The 13,752-nt window shown below is 43.7% G+C and overlaps 1 protein-coding gene across 1 annotated transcript in view; it reads right to left on the minus strand.

The window, feature by feature from the left end:
- Positions 1-13,752, minus strand: part of fhod3b (formin homology 2 domain containing 3b) — a 139,789-nt gene that overhangs the window by 28,155 nt on the left and 97,882 nt on the right. Inside the window, exon 6 of the mRNA XM_010884632.4 lies at positions 746-840. Coding sequence (XP_010882934.2) covers positions 746-840 — 95 coding nt within the window. The remainder of the gene's footprint in view (positions 1-745; positions 841-13,752) is intronic.

Genomic DNA, 13,752 nt, shown 5'->3' on the forward strand with positions numbered 1-13,752 from the left:
GTGCAGGTTATACATCTGGAGAAGCACTTTAACATCCCTGTCTGACTACGAGGTTGTGCGGCATGCGTGTTAGTCACTGATATCATTTTGATGGCTAATGTAAATGGAAAACACTGTATCCCATAGTGCCAGATAAAAGTTTTTCCTGCCTTGAAAAGCTGAGATAATGGCCTGCTATGATGTTTAGAGAATAAGGGAACCGTGAATGTATTTGCAGGGGTAAATAATACAACAGCATTTGATCATGTAAAGCCAGAAAAGAGAAAGCAGATAGAAGTACTGAGGAAAAGAGAGAGACAGGAGGTGAAAATCTGCATCTAATAACGGGGCTGCCAGCCTGGGAAATGATCAAAACCAGGCAGTGTGTTGCACATGTCCAGGAGGAGGGAGCAGAGGCGAGAAGAATCGGTTACAGCAGGAAATGCAAAGAGACACACTCCCCCACAGAGAGGGGTGGGGTGGGTGAGTGTGTGTGTGGGGGGGGGGGCAGAGAAAGAGAGAGAAAGAAAGAGACAAAGAGTGTGTGAGACAAAGAAAGACAGAAAGAAAGAGAGAAAGAAAGACCGAAATGAAGAATGAGAGAGAAATTGTTGGCGAAGAGGAACTAGAGTGAACTGGTCACTGGAGGGTCCGGTGGGGGGGTCAGAACAACTGTCTGACACCCTGATATATTTCTGGGCTTTGAGATGGTCAGAAGCAAAGTACTATGACATTTCCTTTGCAAGTAATTGACTTTGTACTGTACCTTGGATCCAACGAGTGTGTAAAGCCACTGGACAGTTTCATTGTGACTTATGAGTCCGTTCATACCATCCACATAGAGCATGATCTGCCCCAGGGCTGTAGAGACAAGAGAAAAATAGAGCGAGTGAGACAGACAGGCAAACAGACAGACCCCTATCTACCAGTCCCGCAAATGAACCTGAGCCGCGTTTGTCCGCGCCTGTGTATGTGAAACACAGTGTTCCTCACTGGTGTGTCCGTGTTCTCAGTGGAGTTCTGTGAGTCACACACGAGGTATGGCGAACCAGGAGACTTCCAACTCCTCAGAAGAGGATACGACCAGCGGGACACGGAACACCAGACAAGACGTTAAGAAATATCCCCACTTCCAACGGTCGACAAATAGCGACGGAGATGGAGGGAGACACGGATGCTACAGAACACGAGTTGTGGGTGGTGGACAAGGGATCTTTCCTACCCCTAACATGTAGACAGTACTAATTATAAAACCATTTGCCTGTGAACCGTCTCCAGCTACATTGCAGTAATGCAGTGGTCGCCATGCCAACGGAGTGATCCGGCTTCCATGTAAAGTCAATGAACAGCGCTGAATGGGTAGCATTTACTTTCATTTAATTCCTACTGTATGAACCCAAAACAATGAAATTCACAGGCTGGCCACTAGATTCAGTCACAGCCGATTGTTGTCTGAATAAATGTTCAGGGTCGGAACATAAATATAGTAAGGAATTTGTCTACTGCAAATGACCACAGATACAGTCAAAAAGTAAGTAAACTCCCTGGAATAATTTTTTTCTTTCACATATTTCAACATATGGAAATATATACTATACTTACACTGAAAGATTACAGCAATAATGTATTAATCTGAAATGAACAGAAAGCCAATTTTGTGGTGCAGAAATAGTGTTTTCATGTTGGAGAGCTTTCTTCCCCCCCCAGCACTTCGACAGGATTAAGATCTGGGCTTCGACTCTGTCATTCCATGACCCACCCTTAATTTTGAGCCATTCTGCTGTAGCTTTGATTGTGTGTTTTGGACCATTTTCCTGTTGCAAATTCCATGTTCAGTTCAGTTTCAACTTTTTGACAGACGGCCTCACAAACTCCTCAAGAATTCTCTGGTACAATATGGAATTATGGAATTCATTGTTGACTCAATGATGGCATGTTGGCCAGACGGAGGCAGTAAAGTGGCCCCAAACACAATGCCACCATCTCCATGCTTTATGGTTGATATGTGTTTTTTTCTTCAAAAGAAGGATTACGTTTATCTTTGACTCACTTGTCCAGAGGACATTATTTCTGTAGTTTTGGTCTTTAACCAGGTGTTGTCTGGCACATGTCAGTTGTGTCTTGATATTCTTTTTTGAGAGTAGATGCTTCCTTCTTCCTGACCTCCCACGTAGGCTAGGTTTGTGCAGTCTTTTCTAGACAGTTTACTTATGCTATTCAACATTAATTAGGACATGAGAGGGCAGTAGATCCCTTGATGGTACCCTGGGGTTCATGGAGACTTCAATGAGTATCTTTCAGTCAGCATTTGGGTTGAATTTGGTGGGCATTTGGGTTGAATTTGGTGGGCATTTGGGTTGAATTTGGTGGGCATTTGGGTTGAATTTGGTGGGCATTTGGGTTGAATTTGATGGGCATTTGGGTTGAATTTGGTGGGCATTTGGGTTGAATTTGGTGGGGCGACCTGTCTGTAGATTGCCAGTGATCTGGAATTTCTACTATTTGTAGACCAAACCAGACCGAGTGTTTAATATATGGAAGCCCAGACCCTCCCAAATTGCACTGAAATTAGATTCCTTCAATAATCCTTTGTACCAATTGGACCTATTTATAATTTCAGCCATTTTAAGTGATGGTAAAGGTAGGCTTGTACTTTTAATTCATAATGAAATCTTATTTTTTTTTTTTTAATTGCATTAATGTTTTTGGTTTTTTTTGATTGGGGTTACCTTTATCAATGAATCTGATAGGAAGTTAGCTCACATGCATTTGGGACTATATTTTCTGAAATGTGTTGCTGGCATCAAATTCAAAAGGGGCATATATTTTTCCAAAAACAATATAATTTCTCTGTTTCAACATTTGATATGTTGTCTTTTTACTATTTTCAATTAAATATAGAGATTAAATGATTGGCACACCACTGTTTCTATTAGAATTTATTTGCATTTAACTTTTTTGTTCCAAAAAATAAACAATCCCCAGAAATTGTTTTATTACTGTCACAGATCCCTGAACTACGTAAGAAAAATACCAGATAACAGCATAGAGACACTCGAGGCCATTCCTTCTTTGGTTCAGTTTTTGCCTGCAACTTTAAACTGCCTCTTTAAGGAATAGGGGCAGTATCTACAGATTGTTGCTAGGGGTAGCCTAACTGTAATTAACACAGTTCACTATGGAAACGACAAGTTGCTGACAGATGCCCGGGCACATTAGCACTACACACACAGCGAGAATGGCACACATTCCAGACATGCTTGTAGAGGCCAACCAGTGGCCAGTTACTGACTGACAGACTGTCACCGCATAACAACTTGATTGTTAACCTGATAATACTCCACCAATATCATTAAATGGGACCTCATATTAAAGGCGTTCTGTTGTTAAAAGTTGAACGGCAGCACAACTGCGCGCGCGCATGACACGGATGTGCGCCGCTGGAGTGAGAGATTTGGTCAGTATCATGGAGCGACGTTTCCCTCCTAGAGTTTCGTGCTACCTGAGTGTTCAGACCTGAACGAGCCTTACACATGAAACTACGTTCAGCAACAAGGAGTGGACGCGGCAGTCGGCCAGTAGTTGTCCAGTCATCCTTCAGCTCGTCCGGCCGTCACAGCTGAAGAGAAAATATTTGAGCAGCCTGGCTCACTGGACCCTGACACGACTTCCATTTGTAACAGGATACATAAATAAGTCTCATAATGAGAGCTGAGGGAGCTCTCTTTTTTGGAGGGGGGGGGGCGGGGGGGGCAGGCACAAAAAATACAGCCTGAGCTTCTGTCTGTCGAGGAGGGAGAAATAAAAGGAGGAGGGTGGATAAGAAACAGCCGTGGATCGGAAAGAGCCCCGCGAAGCACACAAAAGCTCCTTCTTCAGGAATCTCTTTTTATAGGCTAATAGTGAAGAGTTAAGTTAACTCTGTCTGTGGTCACTGCCACTCGGGGAGTAGAACTTTCACACCCTACTAGACCACTGGGACCTGGACCTCTTGCTCACTCAGTAATTGTATACGGAGACACTAAGGAAACGGAGGAATAAACCAAGAATACATGATAAATCGAAGGCTGTGGGGGTTTGGGTCTGCAGATGTCTCCGCCGTTTTCACCATGCCTAAAGTTCAAGTGACAAAAAACATACTTGTGATTAATGTTTTTGACAATGGTTAAAAAAAAACACTACGAAAAACGTCAATCCCAATGTTTTGCGACAAATTTCATTCTCCCCATGTAACTTTCACTCCGTACCCAAAGTATTTGAAAGAAAAGCAATGCTTTTTGACCCCGGGTCCGCCTCAGCGTCCAGTGCCGGTTCCCCATCCTGAGTAGTCAACACTTGGACTGTTTCAGTGGAACTACTAGAACGGGCCGGCAGTGGAGACCCAGGCAGCTACTGTTGTCTCTTCTCCACTCTGCACCCCCCCCCCCCCAACCCCCCCATGCGTGGGGGTCTGAAAAATGATGAATGTGCAGCCTGCATTTCAGGCCAAGAAACCCAGGTGCAGCTGCACTGTCTGCCTGTTTGTGACTACGTTCCAAATGGCATGCTATTCCCTACAGCGTGCCACTTTTGACTAGAGCCATATGGGCCGGGCGTAGTGAATAGGGCGCCATTTGGGACGAGGCGCGTCTGTCTGTCTGTACATCCACTGGTGCTACGACCACTCATCTTTTATCAATCAGGCCTAATGACTCACAACATGTCAGGCCAGAACATTCCACACACTCCTCTCTCCGCACTGGAATGACAGGAGTGTGTGTGTGTGTGTGTGCGTGCGTGTGCGTGCGTGTGTGTCTAGGGGGGTTCTTCTTTCAGATGAGTCTTGTGGGAACAACAATGCATGAACAGACCGACACACAGACAGGGGGCCTGTCAAAGCAGACCACATCAGAGTGTGTTTATAAAAACATGATTAACCCTCCCTGCTCAGAGGTGACGCCCCCCCCACCTCGCTCCTCCCCCGCCGCGACCTCACCCACTCTGCTAGGACACTGGTGCTGACAGAAACGTGACTAGGGCAATAGGCTGCTGTACAGCTGTTCCAGCCAGTGTGATAAAATCATGAATTCCTGATGTTATGTTGTGATAAGTGGATTATAAAGTGAGAATGAACAAGCCATCTGACATTGTGGACCCCCCCTTCTGTCTTTCAGTTATATGTCAGCTCCCAAATGTTGCATGTTTGTGTAACTAATGAGGATTCGTGTTCCCTACGTTGCAACCACCCAACATAATAAGGTGTGTAATGTGTTCAGGGGCAAAGCAAAGACACGTCCTTTAAAGCCTGAGAAGACGACCACACCCTGACTTCAAACGGGCACCTCTTCGGCTGCATGTTGATGTTGGCAACGGACGTTTGATCCACAATATTATTTTAAGAGTATTTTCTATCTGCGCAGCACACCTGTGCAAGACAGATCTAGTGTCCCCGCCCAGGTACCTGTCCTGTAAGGACATCTAAGGAATGCTAGTTATTAACAACGGCCCTGAGCGTGGTCGTGAGTAGCGACTGGACTCTTACGTATCCACATATTCTCTGAAGACGGTTTTTCATAATAGCAACCATCAGTGCTGAACCAATCACGAAAGGTTGCATGTAAAGGTTTTCACATGTACAATTATTTAAGTGCGAGGCAGCTACACTTAAAGAGTCTGGTTGGAAATGACTTCAGGAAACTTCAAATCAGCAATCACCTGATAACTTCGGAGAACACCCTGCAATTGAAAAACATCTCAGCGTAATTGCAAATCAATTACCCATGAAAGAGATGCATAAAAAACAATGGGGAAACCACCGAAAAAGTGACTTGCTTATTATTGCAGCCGAGACTTTTGTTGTTGTTGATGTCGTGATTATAACCATTACATTGTGGCATACTTCCCATCTCATTCCGGGTAATGTCCCACTCAACTTGGTAAACAAACACGGAAAATCATGGAGAAGCACTGACCTGATTTCTTAGTCTACATGTTAGAAAGGCATGTGAGATATTTTATTCCTGTACATTCTACAACTTCACGGCCTGCTGGATCGCTGGGTCCAACTGTAGATAATCTCTCCGTCTCCAACCACCTCTCTACTGCCACCTACTGGAGAACCCACGGCTAAGGTCCACTGGAACGTTCCACAACGCTGGCCCGGCTCAGAGTAACATATCTGATGGTTAACAGCATGCAGAGCAGAATGGGAGCTATAGCGGCTGAACCCTCGATCTAAGGTCTGCTCTTTGTTCTGTAATACTGGAGCAGACACTCATCAATAACTCCTGCAGAGGGGTAATATGAAGAGCATGTGAGGGCTGAGAAATCACAGACCAGGGCTCCTTGCCTCCTGCCTTGCCTCACACAGTGATACGGTGCATAAAGAAAGTTGGTCTTCCACCGCCGGTAATCGGGAGCACTTCTATGGTTTTACCACACCTTACACACAGAACAACTTTAAATATGGCACTGTTAAGAGGGATAATCGAGTCTTCTGCCACGATTGAGCTTACAGGTGTGCCCAAGCTGCGACAAACAAATCGCTAACGCTCGACAAGACAAGGCAGCCATATTCGATTAGTTATCCCCCAAACCAGCATGGTGCTGGCTAACTGCACTGCCAAACACGGTAAACCGGGGCTGATTTGCAAGCAGGATTTGAACCCCGGTCTCGCAATGACACACCCAACTGCGAGGCAGTGACTACACCGCTGCAATAATAAAGTCAGCAAATACAAATCAGCAATGTCCATTCTAGGAGGGGTTTGACATCTGTCAACTGTGAAACGTGTTTTAAAGCCCTACTATGGGCTGTTAATGCATGTGCTTGAGTTTACGAGTGGGACTGAAGGAGGGGGAGATGGACAGCAAGAGACTGGTATCATACGAGGGAGAGAGGAAATGAGAGAGCAAGAAAGAGAGATACTTGGGTTGGTCCCTGTAAAAGACGGCTCCAGCCTTGAAAGGGAGAGATCCAGAGAAACGGGAAGTCCAGCTATTGAGGTCTGGAGGAAGCCTATTTTTCAGGCCTCTCCCACTCTTTCAACCACAGAAGTTACACTCCAAACCCCCAGGAATGTCCAGGAAGTGCCTCTCCCACCAAAGAAGAGGTGAGAACCATTCCAGAGCAAAGGTGACGGAGTGACAGCAACAAACGTCAGGGAGCTGAGTAGGGAATGCCGGCCAAAGCCAAGTTAGCCCCCCAAAAAAACACTTTCACCAAAATCCAGGTCAGCCAAGTTTTGAAAATAACTTTCGGTGCGCAACATCTACTTTGAGAAGGGCTTTCTCAGTGCTCTAGCCAAAGAGTTATCCTTTACAATATAACTTACAGCCTCTTATCAGGATCTGCTCTGCATTCGGCGTGCCTTGCACACCACACTCAGCACTGTAACATGCCGGCACATACCCAAAAACACAGGCGTTTGCCAGAAGTGCTCAAGTCGGGTTGTTATTACAGTTACAGGGAGTGAAGGCTGTCTGAGAGAAACACCAATGCTGCTTGTTACTTATTTCTATACATGGTATTGAGAAGCCTTTTCACACTGGACCAAATAAGGCTGCATAAGAGAGGGGACACTTTTATGTTATTATGTGTTTCCTATCTCAAAACAACGTTTCAACCCCCTGCTTTTTTTCTTCTTATGCTTCCCCCGATGGTGTTTTGATTTAGAATCTCTCCGGTAATGAGACAGGTTTATTACTTGGACCAATTTAATCCTGCTTTAAATGTTGCTCCAGTGTCATAAATTAAAGGAGACCACTTCATTAGATGTAGCAAACCAGCAGACCTAATACTAATGACTGAAGCCACTACAGCCAAGTTGCCCAAACCTGTCCAACACTTGCAAAAGGTTAGAGCTAATACAGAGCTTACAGAATGCCAGCACAAAGCTAAAACTACCTGCCAGCCACTATACTAGGATGCAGAGAAAATTAAGTGAATGTATTTTCATACAATTGCAATTCTCAAATATAAATGTGAAATAAAAAACATCTAAAAATGCATATACAGGGCCTTTAGTAAGTATTCAGACCCTTTCACTTGTCCACATTTAGTAGTTATAGAATTAACTTAGAGTTGTTGATATTTTATTTGCCAACAATGTAAATATAATACCCCATAATGACAAATCAAAAAACTGTTTTTTTATTAATGTGTGCCAATTTATACAACAATATGTATCTCATGTACATATATTCATGTGAAAAAGTGTGAGTACACACCTGGGAAATAATATTTTTGAAACATATTTGCATACATGGATATTTGATATTGATCATTGCAAAATCCCTACCACATTAATGGATAAACACAACCCAATTTAATAAATCACAGCAAAAAAAAAACAACGACTTTTAAACATTTATGCAATTTATATAAAATGAAATGCATTTTTCTTACGCCATACACATTAGTACGCCCCTACCCCAACCACATAAAATGGCTAACATTAGAATCAGTTGCACCAAAACAGGTGCAAATGATTAGAAAATCATTAGAGAGTAACTTGAGATGGTCCAGCCTTCCATAAAGATTAGACACTCGGTCTGGTTTGGTCTTAACCATGTGAGTGCGAGGTAACACATTCTGCCAAGATCAAAAGACCTATCTGAGGCCCTCTGTAGGAAGATTATTGATGACCATGAGTCTGGGAGGGGTTACAAAGCCATTTCGAGGCGATTAGAGGTGCATAATTCCACTGTGAGACAAATTATCTATACATTTTTTCAAACACTTTGACATTATTCCTCTATAATGAAAAGTGTTTTACAAATGCAATACATTATTATTATTATTAGAAATGTAGAAGATTCCAGACCACAGAATAGGTTGTCGCACCTAATTTAGACAAGGAGCTAACCGAAAGATGCTCATAGAGGCCTCCATGAACCCCAAGGTAACATCAAGAGATCTACTGGCCTCTTGTCATAATCAAAGTCAAAGTGCATGAGTCAACTGTCAGAAAGAGTCTGAACAAATTTGGCCTACATGGGAGAGCACGAAGGAAGAAGACTCTGCTCTCAATTAACAATATCAAGACATGACTGACCAAAACTATGTATAATACAAAGACCAAAACAACGGAAATATGTTTGGCAAAAACAAAATAATGCAGTTGAAGAAAATAACCTCATATCAACCATTAAGCATTGAGGCATTGGCATTATGGTTTGGGGCTGCTTTGCTGCCATGAGAGAATTATTGATCTCAAAAGGCTGAAGCTGAACAAAACATGGAACAGGCAAAAGGAAAATGATCCAAAACACACAATCAAAGCAACAACAGAACAGCTCAAGAAGAGGAAATGGAGGGTTATGGAATGGACAAGTCAAAGCCCAGATCTCAATACTATTGAAATACTGTAGGGGGCCCTCGAACATGACACAGTTGAAGCAGTATTGTAAAGAGTGGGAAGAAATTACCCCAGTCAATCTAAGAGACTAATATATAGTTAAAGGAAATGGATACACTAGGTTAGTTCAGGCAAATAGGGCAATTTCTTTTGCGTTATAAAACTGCATTTTGGTTGATTTATGATAAATAAATGATTGCAAAGTATAATCTTTAGGTATAATTTGTTAAATTAGGTTAACTTTATCTGTCAATATTGTTGAAGTGAAGAATACACATGTCCAAATATGTAAAGTAAAAGACAACTTCCAGTGGGTCTAGAATTTCACATGACTGTAAAAATGCAGATCCTTTGCATGACGTAAAATTTAACCCAGATGCATCCTGTGTCCTGTGATCATCCTTGACAAATTTCCCTTGACTAGAGTCCATGTGTGAGAAAATCATCTCCAAATTGATTGGACATGATTTACAAACACCCACTTCTATACACAATCTCACATTTCAAAGCCTACGTCAGATCAATAACCAAGCCATGTCTAAGTCCAAAGAACACTTTGCTGAGCTCTGAGATGCTATAGAATGGAAAGTTCCCACGATCATGGTAATCTGCATCATTGTGAAATGACATTTGCAACCAACAAGCCTCTTTCTAGAGCTGGCCCCCTGGCTAAACTAGGTTTTCCGGTCAATAAGTGCCTCATCAGGGAGGTAACCATGAACCCTATGGCCACTCTAAAGTCAGAGTTTCTCTGCAGAGATGGGAGAACGTTCTAAAAGGACAACCATCTCCTATTTGTAGTGGAGATGAGTGGTACCCGGTGGGGTCTTCTGCTGTTGTAGCCCATCCGCCTCAAGGTTGTGCGTGTTGTGGCTTCACAAATGCTTTGCTGCATACCTCGGTTGTAACAAGTGGTTATTTCAGTCAAAGTTGCTCTTCTATCAGCTTGAATCATTCTCCTCTGACCTCTAGCATCAACAAAGCATTTTCGCCCACAGGACTCCCGCATACTGGATGATTTTCCCTTTTCACAACATTCTTTGTAAACCCTAGAAATGGTTGTTCGTGAAAATCCCAGTAACTGAGCAGATTGTGAAATACTCAGACCGGCCCGTCTGGCACCAACAACCATGCCATGATCAAAATTGCTTAAATCACTTTTCTTTCCCATTCTGACATTCAGTTTGGAGTTCAGGAGATTGTCTTGACCAGGACCACACCCCTAAATGCATTGAAGCAACTGCCATGTGATTGGTTGATTAGATAATTGCAATTATGAAAAATTGAACAGGTGTTCCTAATAATCCTTTAGGTGAGTGTTTAAGCCTGAATGCCAAGTGCTATGTCGGTCAAAATCCTTCAGGTTCCGGGACTGTCGCTGGGCAATACGGACTTTCAGCTCCCTCCAAAGATTTTCTATTGGGTTCAGGTCTGGAGACTGGCTAGGCCACTCCAGGACCTTGAGATGCTTCTTATGGAGCCAGTCCTTAGTTGCCCTGGCTGTGGAAGACCCAGCCACGACCCATCTTCAATGCTCTTACTAAGGGAAGGAGGTTGTTGGCCAAGATCTTGCGATACATGGCCCCATCCATCCTCCCCTCAATACGGTGCAGTTGTCCGGTCCCCTTTGCAGAAAAGCATCCCCAAAGAATGATGTTTCCACCTCCATGCTTCACGGTTGGGATGGTGTTCTTGGGGTTGTACTCATCCTTCTTCTTCCTCCAAACACGGCGAGTGGAGTTTAGACCAAAAAGCTTTATTTTTGTCTCATCAGACCACATGAACTTCTCCCATTCCTCCTGCGCAGGCTTGAGCAGGGGTAACTTGCGTGCGCTGCAGGATTTTAATCCATGACGGAGTAGTGTGTTACTAATGATTTTCTTTGAGACTGTGGTCCCAGCTCTCTTCAGGTCATTGACCAGGTCCTGCTGTGTAGTTCTGGGCTGATCCCTCACCTTCCTCATGATCGTTGATGTCCCACGAGGTGAGATCTTGCATGGAGCCCCAGACCAAGAGAGATTGACCGTCATCTTGAACTTCTTCCATTTTCTAATAATTGCGCCAACAGTTTTTGCCTTCTCACCAAGCTGCTTGCCTATTGTACTTGGCCATTGTGGAGAGGTTGGAGTCTGTTTGATTGAGTGTGTGGACAGGTGTCGTTTATACAGGTAATGAGTGGAGAACAGGAGGGCTTCTTCAAGAAAAACTAACAAAGCTGTGAGTGACGGAATCAAATACTTATGTCATGCAATAAAATGCAAATTAATTATTTAAAAATCATACAATGTGATTTTCTGGATTTTTGTTTTAGATTCCGTTGAAGAGTACCTATGATAAAAATGACAGACTTCTACATGCTTTGTAAGTAGGAAAACCTGCAAAATTGGCAGTGTATCAAATACTTGTTCTCCCTACTGTAGGTCACATTAAAGGTGGAAAAAGTTCTGACATGATTTATCTTTGTCTCATTCTTTTACATCACAAAAACCTGCCATTTTAACAGTGTATATCACACATTGGGACTTGAATAAAATATATTAAAGATTGAAATCTTTAGTGTACGTTGTGTAATTTATTGAGAACAAAATGACGTATCAACGGTGAATAGAAACCAAAAGTACACAATTTTTATCACAGGTGTGAATTTCATCATGTCGACTCATAATGTGACTCAGTAGTGTGTATGGCCCCATGTGCCTGCAGGCACTCCCGACAACGTCTGGGCATGCTCCTGATGAGACGGCGGATGGTGTCCTGGGGGATCTCCTCCCAGACCTGGATCAGGGCATCAGTGAGCTCCTGGACAATCTGTGGTGCTGCTTGGCGGCGTCGGATGCACCGATACATAACGTCCAAGAGGTTCTCGACTGGATTCAGGCCTGGGGAATGTGAGGGCCAGTCAATGGCATCAATGCCTTTGTCATCCAGGAACTGCCAACACATTCTGGCCACATGAGGCCGGGCATTGTCCAGCACCAGGAGGATCACAGGAACCACTGCACAAGTGTAAGGTCTGACGATGGGGCTGAGGATTTCATTCCAGGACATAACAACAGTCAGGGTACCGTTGGCCAGCACGTGGATGTCTGTGCCACCCTCTAAGGACGTCCCCAGACCATCCCTGACCCACCGCTAAACTGGTCATCCCAGATGATGTTGCAGGCAGCATAACGTCCACCATGGCGTCTCCAGACTCTTTTACGTCTGTCACATGTGTTCAGTGTGAACCTGCTCATCTGTGAAGGGAACAGGGCATCAATGGCAGACCTGTCAATTCTAGTGTTCTCTGGCGAATGCCAATCAAGCTGCACGGTGCTGGGCTGTGAGCACAGGCCCACTAGAGGACGTTGGGCCCTCATGCCACCCTCATGAAGTCTGTTTCTGACAGTTTGGTCAGAAACATGCACACTTGTAGCCTGTTGGAGGTCATGCCTGCACCAGCTCTCCTCGTGTAACGGCCCTTCTCTTAGTATCGCCTCCATGTTCTTGAAACTGTACTGGGAGACACAGCAAACCTTCTTACAATGGCATTTATGAATGTGCCATCCTGGAGGAGCTGGACTACCTTTGCAACCTGAAAGGGCTGTAGGTACCACCTCATGCTACTAGTTGTGACAAGGACACTGGCAAAACACAAAACTAGAGAAGAATCAGTCAGGAAGAATAAAGAGAGAGCAATTATCTGTGGCCTCCACCTGCAAAACCATTTCCTTTTTGTGGATCTTGCTTTTGCCTCTCCAGTGCACCTGTTGTCACTATCATTTGCCCCAGGTGACATTTATTCACAGTCGCTTATGCTTCCTAACTGGACAGATGGATATACCTGAAGTTTATTTGACTTGGTGTTATACTGTAATGATTGTGTTCCCTTAATATTTTTTGAGCAGTGTATTTCCGTAAATTTCAATGAATTATAAGGTAAATCTATAACACAAGACTACTTCTGAATACTTCCTGAAGGCATGGTAAATACATTGTTGTGTTGCACTTATCTTAATATGCATCCCAAATGTTTTCCGTAAGGGACAATTCAACATGAAGCCAGAGCCAGTGAGTCCAAGACCGCTTGCCAGGCTTAAATCTACACAACTGCCCTGTTCTAGGCATGCCCAAACGATTAGGTCTATGCATGCACAAATCCCATCTGTCTTTGTATATCCAAGAAACAAACAAACAAACAAACAAACAAAATGGACTAACAGAAAGAAGTGAGGCATGGAAACCATGGCATTGTGCTAGCTCAAACTGAGTGATGCTTCATTGCAAGCAGAGGGTGCCGTCCAATAGCGCAATGTTGCATCTCGCTTTGTTTTAACACAAAAGCAAAGGAAATCATTTCACTGTTGTTGAGTAACAGGAAAAGTGTCCACTCTATTGACATTAGTGGAGCATGAGAAAAATGCCTGGCAACGGAAGGAAGATTAGCAAAGCTGAT

The sequence above is a fragment of the Esox lucius genome, chromosome 20, assembly GCF_011004845.1.
Source record: "Esox lucius isolate fEsoLuc1 chromosome 20, fEsoLuc1.pri, whole genome shotgun sequence".
Classification (NCBI taxonomy): Eukaryota; Metazoa; Chordata; class Actinopteri; order Esociformes; family Esocidae; genus Esox; species Esox lucius.